We start from the raw sequence: 19,494 nt of genomic DNA, 5'->3' as shown, positions 1-19,494 counted from the left end.
CAAAAACTCAATTGTTGGAGCAGGCGCGGATCTAGACAAAATTTTGACCGGTTTCGGGGTGCTTTACCCCGCTACAGCCCTATGTCTTACTGGTTCATAAATATTGCTAAAAGATGCTAGTGAGGTTAATGAAATGTGATGGATTTGCCCACACTTTATCTAAAAATGTCAGAATTTACTCCGTTTCAGCATGGCCTTTTATCCTTATCTTGCAACTTCGATTCTAATTCTCTTGATCCGAGAAAGAAAGTCTAGTCCCTCAATACGAAACCTCAGATTCTTATCTGCATCCGTATTTCATTTTGTTTGAAAGCGTCCACATTTTCGAGCTATGGATATCGATATCGAATATGCGTTTTAGTCACCGGTTTTTCTCCCGTAAGGGAAACATATGGGCACCGGTTTTCACAGGTTTTCAGAAAACAATAGCCACCGGTTTCAATATTGGCGCATAGATAGCATACTCCAAACTTCGAGTGGCGACTGATTTCCTCGATTGTGAAATCCTCGGATACTTTGGGATACAAGATTAATTAGGAAGCTGGGAACTCTGTCCGAATCTTATGGGGGTTCAGTTCAGTATGTAAACAGAAAAACTGTAGTCAGTCAGGGAGAAATGCAGCAATTGTTGCAATTTAAATTTAGATCAAAATTTCAAGATTTACAGAAAAACATAGCTCTCAGAATTTTACCTGTTTTTGAAACCTGTGCAACCGGCCTAGATCCGCGCCTGGGTGGACTGTAAGTCTACAAAACTGGCAAGTTTGCAAAAATAATGTACAAGTTAGGGTTTTCTGGTTTTTTAAAACTCAACAAACTTCTCTTTCATTACAGACAACGAATCCTTGCCAAAATTGAAAAGCTGCCTTAACTTTGCACACAGCCCCCTTTACCTCCAATCAATTTTGAATATTTCCCTGCTGATGCTTTATAAACAAGGTTTTTTACGTGCCAACCTGTGCTGCAGTCAAATAAGAATAAAAATTTTAAACCCATAGTGTTAAGGGGGTGAAGAGGGGTTGGTGTGTTAAAAGTTGCGTGGTTCGGAGAAGTAGAAGGAGCATCGTATTGCATTTCCTCGTCAGGTTTTGGCAAAGATTGGAGTAATTAACGTCACATTTTTCTTTCGTTCTTTTATTGAGCACCTTTCTTACCTTAATTGAACATATGTTGGAAATCAATCCTCATTTGTCTTTTGCGCTTATGAATTAAAAATATTGATAGCGAAGGAATGAGAGTATTTCTGAACTTTTTAAAGAAGCTACTAAAGCTTCTAATAAAAACCTTTTCTTCTGAAATGTATGTTTCTATTCATCCTATGTAAATGAATCCTCTTATATCTTTTACCTTGGGACCATTGATCAATCTTGCATCATTTTCTATATGATCAATGAGCTTAGAGGAATTATTTTCAATCACAAAGTATATTTATTATACAATTATGTTTGTGATCCCAGAGCACCGTCTGTTCAATTGGGAGGTTAATTCTGAATCAGAGGGTTATACAGGTTATACATAACAAACTAGAGATAAGATTTTTGTCGCCTTTAAACTTAAGGAATCCTGAAGATTCGTATGCAACCACTAGTGTATTCACCCTCTGGCGTTTAAGCCTTGTCAACGTATTAATGATGGATCAACTTGAATTGTACAAGTAATCTCTGCCTAAAGATAGAGTTTTCATTTGGTTTCTAGATAATACGAAAGCTCTGCGGTTTGCTGAACTTTATGCGAAATACTTGGAGTTTCAACGAGATTTGGCCATTTCTTTAAGCCATGTCATCTCCTCCCATACAAAGGGTCCTCTGACATTGTCATGAACCTTTCACACCTTCTCAAATCCCACGCTCCAAAAGCATTTTCTGTGAAGGTAACACAACGTGAAGGGAATTGTTAACTTTCAAAGGGGCCTGAGGTGAATTCAAGCATGAAGGGGTTCTTTGTTTCCCAACCCAAGAAAAGATTCTTCTTCTTTCTGCTTTTTCCAGGTTAAGATATGCTGGAGGAAGGTGCATTTGATAGTGAGTGAGTTTTGTCATATGCCTACGTTATGTATGAAATGATCAAAATTTGTAATGAATCGAAAGAAGTTAAATGTAATATTTGAGAAATGCAAGGTAAATGCGGGAGGCGTCGGGGAAGTGTTTTCTGTACAAGGAAAGGCCTCACAATGCTTCTTTATTTAGGAAAACTAACTTTAGGTTTTCAAGCCACAACATGTTATGGATAAACAGAAGTAAGAAAATTACATCTGCCGGACATATCGAATGCAGACAGGCAAAATGATATAGCTTGCTGGATGTCATCTTAGCAGGACAGCGCTCCCCGTTTCCAGACCCTAGGCGACCTGCGATTCGTCCATTCGCTCATTCGCCCATTAACTTACCTTTACAAATTCTTCGCAGTTGTTTCGTTTTCATACGACCAAAGATCTGCTACTGCGTTCAAAATGCATAAACTTTGCATTCCTTATTAATTAAACAGTGGTTAGTATTATATGTTAAGGAATTGTGGTTGTGTTGAGTACTTTTTTCACTCGAATTTATCTCTTCCGGATCTTCCGGAATAAAACTAATTCGAATTTAACGAATAAAAGCAACTCTTCCGGATCTGCAGCTAGCTTCGATGACGTCATATTTGAAGAAAATAATATAACTGGTAAGTGCTGTTTCAATGAGAGGTTGCTTACATAAAGTAATATTTTGCATGGCAACAGCAAAATAACGAAAAATTATCGTTGGGACAACTCTCCCCCTACCCCCTAGAAGAAACTACTTATTAAAGATTGCGAGAAGGCAAAATGATCAATTTGGTGCACTTTGACTTTATATAAAATCATAACTTATAGATAACAATTTTGTCTTTTCGTTCTCTATGATAGACCACCACTGGGCTCTTATCTTGCCGCTAGCGCCCCTTACTCACTGGTCAGGTAAATCTTTTTCAGAAGATTTTTTTCAACAGAAAAACCAACTCATTTATTTAATCAGGAAAGAAATGAAATAAAAAAAAGTATTTCTATTCTCCCCAACTTAGTTTCTCTTTGTGGCTTGAAAGAAGCTTTTAATTATAATGCTTTATCAGCCGCTTAGTCTGCACCAATGTACCCTGGGTGCCGGAGCCTCAGAGTGTCAAAGGATGAAGAAGGGGGAAAGGAATTGCAAAGGAGCCCCTTTCTTCTTCTTTTCTCCTTCGCAATTCCTTTTATGTGTTGGGTTCCAATTCCTAATCGTTTTTCAAGGAATTGAGTGCTTTTCTAATTGAGAACTGAGAATTTAGAAAAGAAATTTTTAAAGTTTCTTAATTTTTGGGGATAGCAAAGTATCATTTGAACATGGAATTGAATGTTGCGCCGACTGAGTTTTAACTATTCTCTGTGTCTAAATTTTTGTGATGGATTTTTATGTGTTCCTGCCTTTTTCAGAATTCAATCGTTTCCAAATTTCCCCCATTTCCTAGTATTTGTTTCTTATAGCGAGTTTCTTGTAGGAATGACTGTACTTGACTCAAGCTTTACTCAAGCCTGTTCGCAAGGATTGACTCACTTGATTTCGTCAAAAATGGAACTGAATTGCAAAGAACGGAAATGCTCATAAAAAAGATTCGAAATTTGGTTGTTAATCACTAAAAATTGAACGTAGGTGTGTGAGTTTTAGTTGACCTGATTTTAATACCTCGCTTTTAATACCTCGGTTATTATCATGCACGGTCACAATGGTCTAATGAAAAGCCAAATTAGAGCAGGTGGGGCATTTGGCAGTGACTTTCAAGTTGAATGATACTCTAATTACCAGGAAATACCGAAATAAATTTCTTAAAAGCTATGATACATGCACTCTGAAAAAGGTCATGTGACTGACTAACAATGCCTCAACTTATAGCGTCTAAAATAGTGGGACGAAGTATATATAAAGTTGTCCTTTTTCGTCAATCCGCTTCTATTTAACAATTTAACCCTCACAAATCTTTATCAACAACCACTTCTTACAAATCTTTTCTCAATCGCTTCTACTGTCATTTTCTCTTGCGTTTCAACCCTCCCACTGACAACACGTGACGTAATAATCTCCTAAAAGGATCTGTCACAAAATTTACAGAAACAATCTGTCTTTGGGTGTTTTGAAAAATACGCTTATCCTAAAAGGAAAATATTTGAGTTTCCGAGTCAATTTTTCGAGCCATGTAACGGCGAACGACAAGTACACGGGTCTCATTGTTTGCATCATTTGATTTCTACAAATATTTTCGGTCAGAATTTTTTTGACAGACAATTGAAGATAATTTTAACCATTCTTCCCTTCCTTAAAAATGTTTGTCTCTAAATCATTCTGGCTAACAAAGCAACAAACTTTGTGGCTGCCAGAAAGAGCAGAAACATCATGCTTGATAAAGTAATCACTTTTTAGCAATAAAATTTAGAAAATTGAGCTTTGCTAGCTCAGTTTTAGTTGGGCAGTTTTAGTTGGGCATTCGAAGGGGGTGCTAATAAAAGAGGGTGTTCATGTCGGCCAGTTTTCAATAGAAGGGGGTTGCTAATAGAAGGGGGTGTTCAGGTTGGCCAATTTTCAATAAAATGTCGGCAAATTTCAATAGCAAAGGGGAGCTTATAGAAGGAGTGGATGTTGTTAAATCTTTAATTAAAAGGCAATGAAATTAGTAGGATGGTGATACTGGTTACGTGATAATGGATAGATGGCTAGAGATAAAGATAGACAAACATAACAAGGGGAATTATGACAATTAAAAAAAACTAAATAACATAACAAGGGGAATTATTAACAAGTGATAGATTTGGTCATGACAGATTTGTAAAATTTAATAGAAGGGGGAGGGCAAATTCTTCTGACATTTATACACTAGAGTAGTCCTGCCTAGATTAGGCCGAGGGGCAATTCACTCTTGCAAATAGCGTACGAGATTTTCCTCAAAACCATAAATTTTCCATAAAAGTCACTTTAGTTCAGAACACAAGCCTTTCTAGCAACGGGGTTCTGGATTAAATACCGGCGTGGCTCAAAATGTCTCTTGCAGCGATGTTCACTGTATTGGAAAGGGAGACTTGAACGCAAAAATATGTCATTGACCTTAGTTACCCTCTGTGATGACAGTAAAGCTTTGAAATCTAGGAAGAAAAATTTGTCTATATTGGACCAAATATCCCTTGCGTATAACAAAATGTAAAACAGAATTGGGAAACAAAACGTAGACAACTTTTAACTAAAAACGTACAGACTCCGACTATAAAAAACCTGGTTAGCAGAATAAAAAGAATCTAGATTCTCCTTTTATCCATTCTTAACTTTGTTTGCTGTTTAGCTTCCTCTTGAAGCTTTTCATTATTTGATATGTAACATAACTATTGTTCATCCCTTGGTTGACGTAGACGTATCTTTTATTTTCTCTGCTAATTATTCATCTCTGCATCCAAGAATGTCTAAGAATATCTAAAACGTACAGTAAGAAAAGTAAAGAAAAACACACACAGAATTATATTGCATTCGTGCAGGGCAAATTTTGACGGCTGAATCTGTAACAACAGAAGCCTTTATAAATCAAAAACTTAAAAATGCTAGCCGTCCTTTTGGATCCAGATTTCGCAATTGCTTAAATAATCTCCTTGCCTCTTAAACAAATGCAACATTCTGAAAACGAGGTTTGAGATTATATTGTTGCCAACGCACTGAACCGTTTCAATTAACGTGAAGCCCAGTGTCAGTATAAGACCATGGAAGTGTAAGTTATAGGGTTTAATGGGCTGAGCTTCCATTGTTAAGAACAGACTTGTATAGAGGTATAAAGCTATTTTTCTTCGACTTACTTGAAACAAACTCTGCTATATACAAATAAACTAAAATAGGCTCTCATAAAAATTTCTATTAGGCCCTACCTATGGATTGATTATGTAATAGTCTCTGTCAGTGTTGGCCTACCCTGGGTGCCGGAGCCTCAGAGCGTCAAAGGATGAAGAAGGGGGAAAGGAATTGTGAAGGAGCCCCTTTCCTCTTCTATTCTCCTTTGCATTTCCTTTCCCCCGTTCTTCATCCTTTGACTCTCTGAGGCTCTGGCACCCAGGGTAGTGTTGGCCTTGCTACTTTTCCTGTACTAAAAGGTCTTCCTGCAACCCATATAAAAAGTACGTACTCACTTTCTAACTCACTAGATAATTATTTGTTTATTTAATGTTTCGTGCAAGTCAGTACTTGTGGTATTTTGGAGGTTCTTAAAAAAGCTCTGGCGTTTATAAAGAAAGATGCAATGCTACTTAAACTAACCTTCAATATATCGAGGCGCTGGCTAATTACACTCAAATGCCACAAGCATACTTCTATGTTCATACCAGATTTGAAATTCCGGGAGCGGGGAGTCAACATAGCAATGTTTCCAGACAACATCATTTTCAAGATGCTATGAGCTAGTTTTTCAATTTAGATATCAATGCGAGAAGTGTCGTTGGATAAAGAAAGCCATTTTGCCCTTCTTTTGATCATGGCTTGATTGAAAACCTGAGAGCGGTGAAATTTGATAGACGATTTTACTTAAGACACTGATTGAAAATATCTAAATATTTGAATACGGGTGGCCTTCTCACATCATCTCCAGTTAGAAAACCACGATATAAAAGGCAGTTAAAACCTTGGTTAGCATCCAATATAAATTTGCCATCACATAGATAAAAGCACGAGATATAGTGAACTTTCCTTCCAATGACTTTGATTAATGAGCAGTTCAATCAGAATCTGTCTGCCATAAAAACTGGCAATTGGCCATAGAAAACCTTGAAGACGAGGTTGAAATGCCAGAGGAAAGACAGGCGCCTAAGAAAGAGCAACTGCCCACGTCTGGACAGGAATGTAATTCGAGTTTAGCTCGTTAGAATCGGTAATTCGTGGAAAGAATGTCATTAATTGCAAATCAAGGTTATTATATTATGATATAGTAACGCATCAAGAAATTGAATTCGACTTGTGACGAGACAACTTCGGAAAGCTGCCAGGTGGCTGTAATACTCTTCTGGGCCCCATTATCAACAAATTTTGTCATCGCAAAAAGTTAGAAGCTACACTAAGGTTTTGCGTAGCCGAGCAAGCGCACCTTGAATAGGAACACAAATACCAAGCAGTGCAGGCGGGGCTGAATAACGCCCACTGATCAGTGCTAACGCCCCTCTCGGCAATAGAGAGACTCTATTGACAAGCGCCCACTTGAATGCATTCGAGACTACACAAGCACTTTTTCGCTAAAGTGCTTTCCTGGTAAAGGCTAATCACAGGAAAATTCTTTCATCTCAAAGGAAATCTTGCCTTAAAGAAATATTACAGACCATCACAAGTAATTCATTTGCAAAAAGTTGCTGATGACATAAAAAAGTTTGATTTATATTTATACGTTTCCTGCTTGTCTTCAACAAACTAAGTTCGAATGCATATCTGAGAACTTCGAATTTCAGAAATTCAAAACTATTTTCACAGGAAGTTTTCTGTAGAAACTTTGCGGCGACATGAATTCTGTAAAAACTGACACCTTGATAAAGAATGGTCATAAATTCTTCTTGTGATTATGACTGAATACAAAAATAACCGCTTGCTAGATTGTAATCTACCAAGGATTTCCAGAAAGAAATGCTGATTTTTCCCTGCTGCGTCAGAGTAATTAAGGCTGGCTAGCTGATTGTGCGCGTAAAAGGGTGGGTATTCATGCAAGCAGTGCCTTGCGCAGCAGGGACAGGCATAGTAGGCAATACAAGCATACGCAACGACGTAGGTACGTCAAAGGCACTCGCAAGAAGGTGTGTTCCGTGTGGTTCCAAAGAAGCTTTGCTAATGGCCCAGAGCATTGTATCTAATAGCATTACTGCCTGTGTAGCTTGACTCTTTCATGTTTTAAATACCATTACGACACCATACGGCGTTCAGTTGATCATGCAGGGGAGTAGGTATGGCCTCATTAATTCCAAGAATAATTCGTGGCTACACAGTCTTCGATCTAGAGATGTTTTTCTCTTTGTCTTCTATAATTCTATTACAAATGACCTGACCCCTTTTCAAAATTTATCATTAGCAAAGTACATTTTTATCCACGACCACGGCAAACTAAAACAGTCAAAGGTTTTCCTTTTTTCAACGTGGAAATGAAATAAAAAAGTCTGTATCAGATAAATATAGGTGCATTTATGGGTGTGCGACAACCGACTTCAATTTCCATTGGCTGACTTCTTCTTTACAGTTTTAGGCCAAAGTGCATAGGGAAACAGAGAGCACTGTGAAACTATGAATGTTCACCCTTACAAATTAAAGCAACCACTAATCATATCTTGGGAAATGCTAGTTATCAAATAAAGGTTTCATTCATTGAGATGACCTTAAAGCTGACGTTGCAGCTATCAGATGTTTGTTTTTCTTTGCTGTTCTGAGGTCAGTCGTAATCTTGCAAACGAGGGCTCTATATAAACGAGGCTATATGTCACATCGAAATGAGCAATTGAATGTCGAAAAATGTTCACAACTGGAACCAAACTTAGACCTCTTCTAGACAAGAATCGCTTAAAAAGATTTTCATCATAAACGTTGTAAGAATCAACAGTAATATCTTAGCAGCGCTAATAGTTGTTAATAACAATTAAAAAACAACAAAATTCTTCAAGAATTCAAAGTCTTCCGTCCAATGTGTCCAAGTAGCAATTTCATAATGGGTAAAGACAAATACTCATAATCGTTCGAAAAGGAGATAAACGAGATCTGTATCGCATCAAGCCAAATATATTGAAATAAGTGAGAGGTCTCTATCTAAATCAGCAACTTTTAATCTTTATTTGTCTCTTCCAATAATTGCAATTGCCATGCCTGTGATATTCTGGGATGTCGTTTTAAATTAGCAACTTGCCAGTAATAAAAACAATATTTACTGACATTGCTATTTGCATGTGACGTCTAAAAAGTATCCTTGACAGCCCCCCCCCCTCAATTATCACGCCTAAAAACGTCCTGATTTCGGTCTACCCTCTAATAAAACTGGGAATAATTCGCACGATCTTGTTTCTTATTGTAAAAATCATCAACGCTATAAATCTGTGCAGCTTTAACCATTTCAATTTTCCAAAATGAAATTTTTAATAAGAGTTGCTTGATAAGTTGCAGATAAAATTTTGTTTGGTGGACAAACTCTTTTGCACCCTTAGTTGGTTAGTAAATTGTATCCGAACTTTGAAGAATTGAAGAAATTTTCAAAAAATGACAATTAACCTCGAATTGGCTTGTTGAATTTTTGGCAGTCTAGGTGACTTGGAGTCCTCTAGGTGTCCTCGAATTTCCATTTAACAAGGAAACTTATTTTTTTCAGTACTCCATTGATATGCTAAAATGGAGATAGAATATTCAACTGCTTAGCTCCACAGCTTGTAATGGCGATTTCGTCCTTTTGAAAGAAAAAATACGTTGGTCCTGCTAAATCGCAGTTGGATCGAACTGATAAGACTTACAGCTCCTCCCACTTCAATCCTAATAGCACACAAGTAGGATAATGGTTTTTTTCTGTTGCATAGACAATACGTTAAGACGGACCTGGATCTGCTTAAAAATGGCTGCGGTGAAGTGGATACGAAACCCCCATCAAAAAAATAATGTAAGATATCAGATCTTGAAGCACTTGTATTTTCCCAGCTTTTTAGCGTACGCCAGTTATCAAGTATTGTAACAGACACCAAGGAAAATCCCCCATTACAGTTTTATTATTGTTTTTTTATTTGTGCTAGTGGAGTTGTGGAAGGCAGCCAATTTTCCGAATTAACTCTGCGGTTGCTGTTACCTATATTGTATTGTTGCTCTTATCCTGTGGCTTCTAAATTGCGGAAAGTTCATGAAAGAATGAGAAAACAATTTAAGATCTGTGCTGTCATGGAGGAAAGAATCCGGGGACGCATTAGGGGCATGTAACCTCTCATTCTATCTATAAGATGTGCCTTCAGAATTTTTGCAAAAGCCTTTATATTTTCGAAGACAAGTTTGATATGATAATTGTGAATTAAAGCTGTTGATAAATATGTATAGCACTTAAGATCATGATATTCTACAGTTTTAAATTTATTAATAGGAGGGCTCTGGTAAGGATTGCAACTGGGGGGTCATAAGCCCCCCCCACTTTCATGTGCCTCTTAATGATTCTTTATCTCACATCACTGTGTTTTCGTTGCAGCATTGAGAAAACACGGGGGCAGTGGCATTAGTGTAAATTTCCTAGAAACAGCTGTTTGGCATTTTGAATAATATCTCGATTTCAACTTGAATCTATGTGCATTGCTTTCGAAGTCAGATAAACTGTCACTGTTGTTCTTGAGAGATAAACCACAAAAACGGCAGCAAGCCCACCCAGATTGGGAGCGGTTTTTCTGACTTTATCAGCCAGATTAGCTGATTTGAAAAGTGGAAAGCATACGGGTCTTTCATGAAAATGAAGAAATCAATCATTTTTAATTTTAACTAAATAATAATAATTTAATTTTAATTGAAAGCGAAGTCGGAAAATTGTTAGTCGTGGGGGATTCTCGTCCTGTGCACTAATTGCAATCGTTTTCTCCCTCGAATCAGTGCCTTTATCACTACAAACTTGAGGATTTGATCTGCTTGCCATTCTACAAATTCGGTGCCAAAGCCCTTCTGGCTGTAAAATCTATAGTATTATATAGGGTTGCCAACACAGAATTCTTCCAACCAAATATGAACTCACTTGTTTAGGGGGGCTGAACATTATCTCTGAATTTTAACAAGCGGTGATGAACCCCCTGAGCCCCCTCCACGCCCCAACTGTGTTGAAATATTCAATTAAATGGCTGCAACAAAGTAAGAAATTCTCACAACGTTGTTAGCTGAATAAAAAAGGAAATAGGAGCTTCTTAGCTCTATCTAATTGAGAATTGAATAATCCAGATTTAAGAATTAATTTTTTATTACCAAAATCTATGTTATGCCGCTAGAATTCAATTCAAAATTGAATGTTTTGAAACAAACAAAAAATAAAACGATAAGACCAAACAATGATTCAACGAGTATATAAAATTCTACATTATATAAGTATTCCAAACTTTACACTTAACTAAAACCCAGGAGTAAAATGAAGTCTTTTAGGCCATGCAATTTTTTCCATACGTTAAGCCCAAATTTAGCCAATAAGAAATGCCAATGACTAACGTCTGGCTACCTCAGGCAAAATCGAGAATCACATCACAAAGAAAATTTTGCCAAAAAAATCACATCTCCCAAGACGTTTTCCTCATCGAAATTGAACGAAATACAAGACCAATCCTGCCAAGAACTGGATGGACGCATCTCCCCACTATCGTCCCATTTAGGCCGCCATTGCTAAAAGTCGATTTGCTTTACTCAATTACTATCTTTTCGTTGCGATTGAAGCAAATTCTTTGCTTCTTTTAAGCTACCTGTCAAACAAAATATACAGATAAACACCAGATGGGCAGATTACAAGCAATTATTCTTAGTGCTAGGCACCCAACAATACTTGTAGTTCAAACAATATATATATCTAAAGTATAGTAGACTGCTATTGGATAGATAAAGGGAATATTATGACTGGCGAATTGTTTATCACAGAGACTATTGAAAAATAACCAAAGCTTTTAGACACTGATATGTGAAATAAGAAATGAGGAAAAATGTAAAAGCAGCGGCTCTTCGCGTATCAGAATGAATATAAAATTTGCTAAAAAAATAAGTGAACTTAATTTTTTAAATTGCTTTCGAAAAAGATTAGAAAATCAACTTTGGAAAGGACTTTGATACTATGATTTTTCTTTGATTCGTAATTTTTACAAAAGAAGACAAAAGTTGTAACATTTTGACCAACAATAAGATTTTTTGTGAGTTTCGATCTGCATGTTGAAACAGTCTAAAAGCACCTATAGATTTGTTTCAATTTAAATTTTTAGATTTACGTGATGATAAAAATTAAGATGCTCTGACAATAATATTGCAGAAATCGCTATCGCTTTCAAAACAATAATCAGCGTTATTGCTTGTCCCTCCCCCATCCCTCTGTAAGGTCAAATCTGTTGCATATCCACTGTTAACTAAACATTGTCGCTCTTTAGTCTTCTCGCCAGTTCCACCATTTACAAGCTTTTTTAGCCCCCAAGCCCCCTCGCTATTGGTTTCGCACCTATGACTACATATTTGCTTTACAAAAAACTTTGTTAACAAGAATCGACCTTGTTAAACTGGAATACAAGTCAACAGAAAAGTTTTTTGATTGAATAAGTTACATTTGGAAAGAGGATATGAGTTTGAATTTTGGAACAGCCAATTCGGACTAAACTTTTTAGATCAGTTGTTAGTTGAATGGGAGGGAGTGTTTACAGGAACATAGAAATTCCAACATAAAATATAGTTTCTTCTTATTACCTAAGTTCCTGAAAGATGGAAAATAGCGAAACGACGACCCTTAAAGATAAATTATGCCCGAGGCACCGGCAGTGCTGGATTTATACGATCGATAATTCTATGGCCTAGGCACATTCATCGAACAACAGTTAATTTCAACTGATAATTCTGTGTTTTGTGGTCACTGATATCGATTGACTTGCTAAAGATTTATTGGTTCTAGTGTTGCCTAGGGCTGTTTAATGTAACCACTATGGACAAAGTGTCCACTTTTAATTACGCTCTTGTTCAAATTTGTTAAAGAAATTCTGATGATTATTATGACCAAGAGAACATGGGTTTTAACCACAATGGATAAGGGATAACTCGAGATAACTTATGATTTCTGGCCGATGATGAGAATGACTATTGACTCTGATTGATCATGATCGATGATTCATCGTGATCATGACTGAATCTTCATAATAGGCATAATCATAATCATGATCACGAGGAAGGGAAAAGCAAATGATGTTTTTCTGACAGCGGGCCTTATCATCAACTGTATATTGGTCGTGTACGAAAGTTTGTTTTCAATATTGAGTGCGTCTCCATATAATATCGTCTGTCTTGTTATCGCGTTGGTAAAATCCGAAATACGCAAAGAATTGGGGCACATTTTGGTCTTTGCAGGGCACTAATAGATTTTTAATTGGTCATTTGATAAAAATAAAACAGATTTTCACTGTCATGAAGATACTTGACTCCCATAAATATGCCTTATCAAATACAAGATTCCTATGTGTAAAGCTTATGTTTAATAAGAGGCTTAATTTGTTAAATTTGGGCGTAAGTGTCTTGATCACCGATGACAAGATTATTCGATAATTTTTGCGGCCTAACGAAGCCACCAACCTATGGCCTTACTCAAAACCATGGTAACACGAAGCGCGGCCCTGAATTGCGAAGACGACAAGTGGCCGGCTTCAAATCCGCAGTAAAAATAACAGATAATAGGTTGGAGGCGGAGATGTAGGGTTTTCACGACAGAAACAAGTTTATTAGGTCAATTCTGTAAGGCTTTAACCATGAATGTATTTGGGCTAGCGGATTGAGGCAACGTTCTTCTGACCTTATCTTAATCGGAATTACGCCTCCATTGTCTATTGAAGGATTTTCTGTAAATGCTTGACGGGGAAACAAAAACCTGCTTTTCTTTGATAATCATCTTTTCTGCTAAAAGATGAATGTTGAATTAGACGATGACAAACGCCATTACTGAATCAACATTTGCGGTCACACGCTACGTGATCAAGCACAGTGCTGTTGTAATAGCCTGTCAATCACTCACGTCCGGTCCTCGCTGATTGGTCAACGATTCCTCATTTACATATGAATCACGTGCAAATGAACCCATGCAGCTGCTTGATGGCCGGGAACAATTAGAAACGAGGTACATGCAGAGAATATGCCATAGCAATAAGGAAATTTCGTGCTAAAGACTTGCACGATCGACACGATCAAATTGGCACTTAGAGCATGACATTGTTAACCACGATTGAAACTGAGGAAAAGTTCCTTAAGCCAGAAGATCGAGTCAAGGTAAGCATGTTAATTATTTATCGTTGTATATCGTCGGGAAATAATTGATATTAAATCATTTCACACTTGAAATATCTCACACCCCTCTTCTAATCTTGCCCGCCCCCTAATCGCAGGAAATACAGCCATCGCCGTTAGCTTTACTAGCCGCTGCTTGTAGCAGAATAGAACAGAGCTTAGAGCAGCCAGAATTACGGAGGGCAACTAGAAGATCGACTTTGAAAGGACTAAAAAATAAGGACCAAAGTGACAGTTCATCAAGTGGGGTCGAATTTGCAATTGCCAAGGACCAGAAGCTTTTACTACCAATCACAATGTCTCCAGAACTTCAAAGAAATCTCTGCAAGGAAAGCACTGAGCTGGGTGAACATGAATTGCCATCTTGCAAACATGCTGGACAAAACCCTCCATATTATAACGACGTTTGTGAACAACAGAGGCGATTTAATACATGCCAAGGCCCACTCGAATACCAAGTCATGAATCGACATCATATAAATAATTATTCCCCTTACCATCACGCTCAAATTCAGGGCAATTTTGCAACATCGCCTCTGTCAGTCACCCCAGTTCGCTTCAATAATGACACTCCGCACAGTCAAATGACGACTCCGCCTCAAAGATTGGTTTTGAAACAAGAGCAAGAACAATCTTTGTCTTTGAAGCCAGCCTGTATGTACGGATCACCTTCCAATAATGGAACTCCGCCTCAAGAATTATCACCTCAGTTTTTTCAGCAAGCTCCTGTGATAACTTTAAGCGCAAGCCAAATAAACTACTCGCCTAACCCGTATCAGACGTTCGCTCCGTATCGTTCAAATACTGAGATAAAGCCCCTCTCGCATTTACCGATACAAAACAGACTAAACTGCTTCTCGAATAGTCCTCAAATGCCTTCTCAAACTCGCGACGGATATCAGCAGATGGGCGGACATTTTGAAGAGGCACTTCCTACCCAAGAACAACAGGTTAATTTTAAATGGCTTCGAAGTGCTCCGCCTACTGTCCTTGAAAACACAGCCATGGCTTCACAAACTGTCGCCGTTAATCTGCCAATGAATTCGAACTTATGCGATAACTTATGTGATAATTGCTCTCAGAATCCTCATATAAACAATCAAATACTTGATCCACAAATCCAGTCTTCTATTTTGCAGAATAATTTCATGGAAACTGAGTTGTGTTCGAGCTCTGTAAACACGTTAAACATGATCGCTGGTGTGTCTGAACATAATTTCGCTCCGCCTTTTCGGGAAGGCAGAAGGCCGCGAAGAATTGCCTGCACGTGCCCGAATTGCAGAGATGGGGATAACAAAACTGTTGCAACGAAAGATGGTAAAACTCGAAAATTGCATATTTGCCACGTTCCTGGGTGCGGGAAAATATACGGGAAGACTTCTCATCTGCGAGCGCATTTACGTTGGCATAGCGGGGAAAGGCCTTTCGTTTGCAACTGGATATTTTGTAATAAAAGATTTACACGATCGGATGAGCTGCAGAGGCATCGAAGGACTCATACCGGGGAAAAGAGATTTCAGTGCAATGCCTGTGGAAAACGCTTTATGAGAAGTGATCATTTATCGAAGCATATGAGGACACATCAAGGTCAAAATATAAAAGAAAAATCAGTGGATGACAATGAGGACTGCACAATAACAGAAGGCGAAGAGCAAAACAAAACAGACTTCAAGAACAGTTCTTCATTTTCTGAAGGGGAAAATGACGAAGAAACGAACATAACTGGGGAAAATAGCTCAGTCTTAACAGATAACAAAATAAATACCGAAGTCATAAGGAACCCCTTCGAATAACGGATTTTCTCGGCTGTGGCTTGTTATTGTTTCCCGTCCACAAGGTTCCTTTTGCGCATTCACATAGATCGTTGTAAATAGATATTTTAATGGTTTTATTTTGATAGAAAATAGTTTAGATTTTTAACACATGCTTGTTTAGTTCCTCCTACTTAAATTTCAAATACAAGCAATCACTGGTATGAATTCCTTTTACACAGAGGAATAACTCAATAAATATTTGTGTTGCGAGCACAAACTTTATCACTGAAGGTAATCAGTGTAAATATTTCCTGGCCTTTCCGAAGCCAGGCTCTTTAGTGATAAAAAAATGAATTGAAAGGGTTGTTATTTTGAGAAAGGGCTGAAATTTAGCCTAAGGTGGTAACAAGTATTAATGACCAAAACACATTCTATTGTTAGCAGGTTAAATTAGATGCCCTGGTAGACAATAACCAAACCTGCTTTGTGAGGCCCTGAAATTGAAATTAGTTTTGTGCCTATTACCACAACTTCCTCTGAATAGAACTCTTTTAATAACTTGATAATAAAAGTAGGAATCTAATATTGAATGTTTTATAGTCGTTGCAATCGTCAGTGATACAGCGTATTTTCAGCGAAATTTTTATTAATCGTTCAATGCTTGATTCCTGTTGATACCGTTGAAGGCAGTTTTCCTCGACGTTTACACGAGGTACACAGTATTTACGTGGAATTTTTAGAGGTGGTGTTTGTAAACGAGCTATGAATTTAACAATTGCAGCAGAATTTTGAAATATTGCTGATTTCTACTTTCTAAGAATCTACACATTTTCATCTCATTTGTTGATTACTGTAGCAAATGGTTTTGTAACAGAGAGACGTCATTAAGTGGGAATGGATCTGTATATATGCATGGTTCCAGCCGAATTGGAAGCGTTTCTATGCATACTTGTCAGAATTTGATTTTTCTAATCCTTTAAACAAAATATTCTAGTGATTTCAAACATCTGTGGAAAAATTTGAACCGCTTACAACAAGGTACGCTGTCTATTTTGAATGCATCTTTCGCGAATTAGTGGCAAAATCACGCGACTTTCAACTATTTTGTTGATTAAAAAACTGGGGTTGTTAGGATTGCGTTCAGTGCTCGGTTTCAAAAATATGGTTTCTTCATTGTTTATGTGAGTTTAGGACGGTTGTGAGACCTTCTTAACTGTTTGAGATGGTGTCAAATTATTTACTTGACAAAGCCCAATTAACACTCAGAATCTATCCTTCTACGCCATCTTAGAAAAACTTAGCACAATTCGAGGCACAATTAGCACATGCCACAGCTATGAAAAGATTCTCTAAGTTAAATGTGCTTGAGGCGTTAAATGTTTTTCACCGTGAGACGATTAGGCAACCGCATGACTCAAAAATTAACTGCTCCCCCATACCCAATTAAATTGAAAAGGATTTCATCCAAACACATGTTTCCAAGGCTTGTTAAAAACACAAATTTAGCTTCTCAAAATTTAGTCTAAAAAGACCAAAAGTGCAAATTTTTGAATCAGAACAAAGTCCATATATATTTAGTTGCTTCTCTTTGTAACTAGAATTCATTTTTCGTTCTACAATTGAAGCATTGCTTTCCAAAATGCTTGGCTGGATACATAAATTCACAAACTCGGCAGGCATCAGTTAACGTTGTAGAAATTCAAAGATCTATTGAGGACATTTCAAATGAAAAAGTTTTTAATGTATTCTTTACTTGCAGACCAGAATTATTTCAAATTAAGTTCCTTTTGAGCTGAAATTTGGCTGGAGCTGAAAAAGCTTAACTTGCGTTCAAGCTAGGAAACCAAATCTTTTTGCAAATACTGTATCTTTGATTGAATTGTATTCAAGTCACAGAATCCCATCATTTATGACAAAATTTCAAAACCTCTTGGCGCAGCATTTAGCTGTGAAGCAGTAAATAAGCGATGCAATAACAAAGTCAAACGAAACCATCATACAAAATCATCGAAATTGTATTTCATGTTGCAGTTGTTTTGGCCGCAGTCAACCGCTCAGACCATACTGATTTTGAAACTTTTGTCAACATTATTTAAAGTAAAACCCCTCTCTTCCTATCTGTTGGCAGCGTCCTAACTAAAAACTTAATTTATGCATACAAGAATACAGCTTTTTGTGGCTCATGTAAGCATAAGCTGGGAACAGATAGCATTTACTGTGAATCAGGAAATTTCATTTCACAACTTATTGAGATTTTAAACCTACCATTCATTATTCCTCTAGAAAGGGTATCTTTCTAAACAATGCATGTTTATGGAATTAATGCAACATTACGCTTAAGTTCATGTTTGTGTTAAATGCTCATGCTAGTATTACAAGAAAAACAACTTTTTTAACCGCTGTAGTTCTAATTTAAGTTGGTCCATAGATTTTCTGTTTTCCAAGCGTAAGGGAATGAATCTTACCAAAGGGTTGGCGGACGCCATTCTAGGGCCAAGTCATGTCACTGGCGGGTGAAATAACGTGATTGGATGTAGAAAAGCGAACAGTCATTTGTGTGGATTTTATCTAAGGTTTGCTAGATACATAGGAAAAATTAGGAGTAACAGAATGATGCAACTCTTGAGAACTCCACCAAGGTTCTTGTATCGATAATTATTGGATTTAATTGCCATATATTCCATCAATTTTCACCCCGTCTTTTTAGATAATGTCGCAAAAATTTGCGAGCATTTCATAATTGCCGCTATAATGTTTACTTTGATATGGAACTTTAGGGGGGGGGGGGGCTGCCAGGACGTACAGAGAAATGAAGCTAAACAAATATTAATCACTAGCATTAGTAAGATAATTTTTGTCGTGAAGCTGTGTACTAAAAACTTTTCATTTTCATAACAGTGTATTCACTGTTTTTTTATAAGAAAACTTTCATAAGAACCTTAGCCTAGCCTAACAATTTTAAAAGATTGAAAACAACTTAAGAAGCAGCTTTGACTCAGGTACTGTAGAATGTAATATTAAACACCTCTTCCCGTAAAAACATTTTCATGACACGATACCTTTTGCCAATGTTATTAAAAAACTAGCAAAAACTGTTGTGCCTTATGCACCGCAATTAATTTTGCGCACTGAGATTCTGCCGGATATCCAAAACTCTTAAACTTTGACAATCTAAGATCAAATTAAAAGCAATCCAGCCTCGTGATATTGAAAATTCAGAACAGCCAAGCCATTTTAAAATTAAAAACAATCTTTAATAAGTGTGTATTTGATTTGATAATTACCTTTCCACTTCAATTTCAAAATTTTAAGTTTAAATTATACTTTGCCAAGAGGTTTTTTTTTCAATTTTGATTATGAAATTTATAAATAACTTCACGAAAGACTGCTCGTGCCTTCAATTTTGTTAGTTCTTCAAATCTGAAAATACATTTTGATGGTTGAAGCGATGTTCGTTATAAGAGAGTTTATAAGTGATGTTTGCATCGCATGAATATTGGTTTTATGGTTCCAAATTGATGTAAATTGTAAACAAACTTTTTAGTCACAGGAATCCGTGCTATAGCCTATTTTCGTGAAACTTCATTTTATCAATCTTTTTAATGGCGTTACGGTTACCAAGTCACTATGAACTCAAGCAAAAACAGTTCATCAAACCAAGCTTCAAGAATTGTCAATAATTGTTGTTGGTGTAGATAAATGTCCATAGCTTCTTACTGTGTTACTATAAGTTGGATGAAACAAAATTTTAATTG

General features: G+C 37.0%; 1 protein-coding gene and 1 long non-coding RNA gene across 2 annotated transcripts; one reads left to right on the top strand and one right to left on the bottom strand.

Moving 5' to 3' along the window:
- Positions 1-11,030: 11,030 nt before the first annotated feature.
- LOC148958753 (uncharacterized) lies at positions 11,031-14,612 on the bottom strand. The gene is made up of 2 exons (XR_016144449.1): positions 14,483-14,612; positions 11,031-11,428 (listed from the first exon to the last, which is right to left on the bottom strand). It is a non-coding gene; the product is annotated as an uncharacterized LOC148958753 (long non-coding RNA).
- On the top strand, positions 13,405-16,539 carry LOC135681600 (uncharacterized). Its single transcript, XM_065196149.2, has 2 exons — positions 13,405-13,967; positions 14,084-16,539. Exons 1-2 carry the CDS (start codon positions 13,905-13,907, stop codon positions 15,776-15,778), a joined length of 1,758 nt encoding a protein of 585 aa, XP_065052221.2. The 5' UTR covers positions 13,405-13,904; the 3' UTR covers positions 15,779-16,539.
- The last annotated feature ends 2,955 nt before the right edge of the window (positions 16,540-19,494 follow it).

Source organism: Rhopilema esculentum, chromosome 12 (assembly GCF_057945365.1).
Source record: "Rhopilema esculentum isolate cy_ngs chromosome 12, ASM5794536v1, whole genome shotgun sequence".
In the NCBI taxonomy this organism is placed as follows: domain Eukaryota; kingdom Metazoa; phylum Cnidaria; class Scyphozoa; order Rhizostomeae; family Rhizostomatidae; genus Rhopilema; species Rhopilema esculentum.
This window is presented reverse-complemented; position numbering and strand designations above follow the sequence as displayed.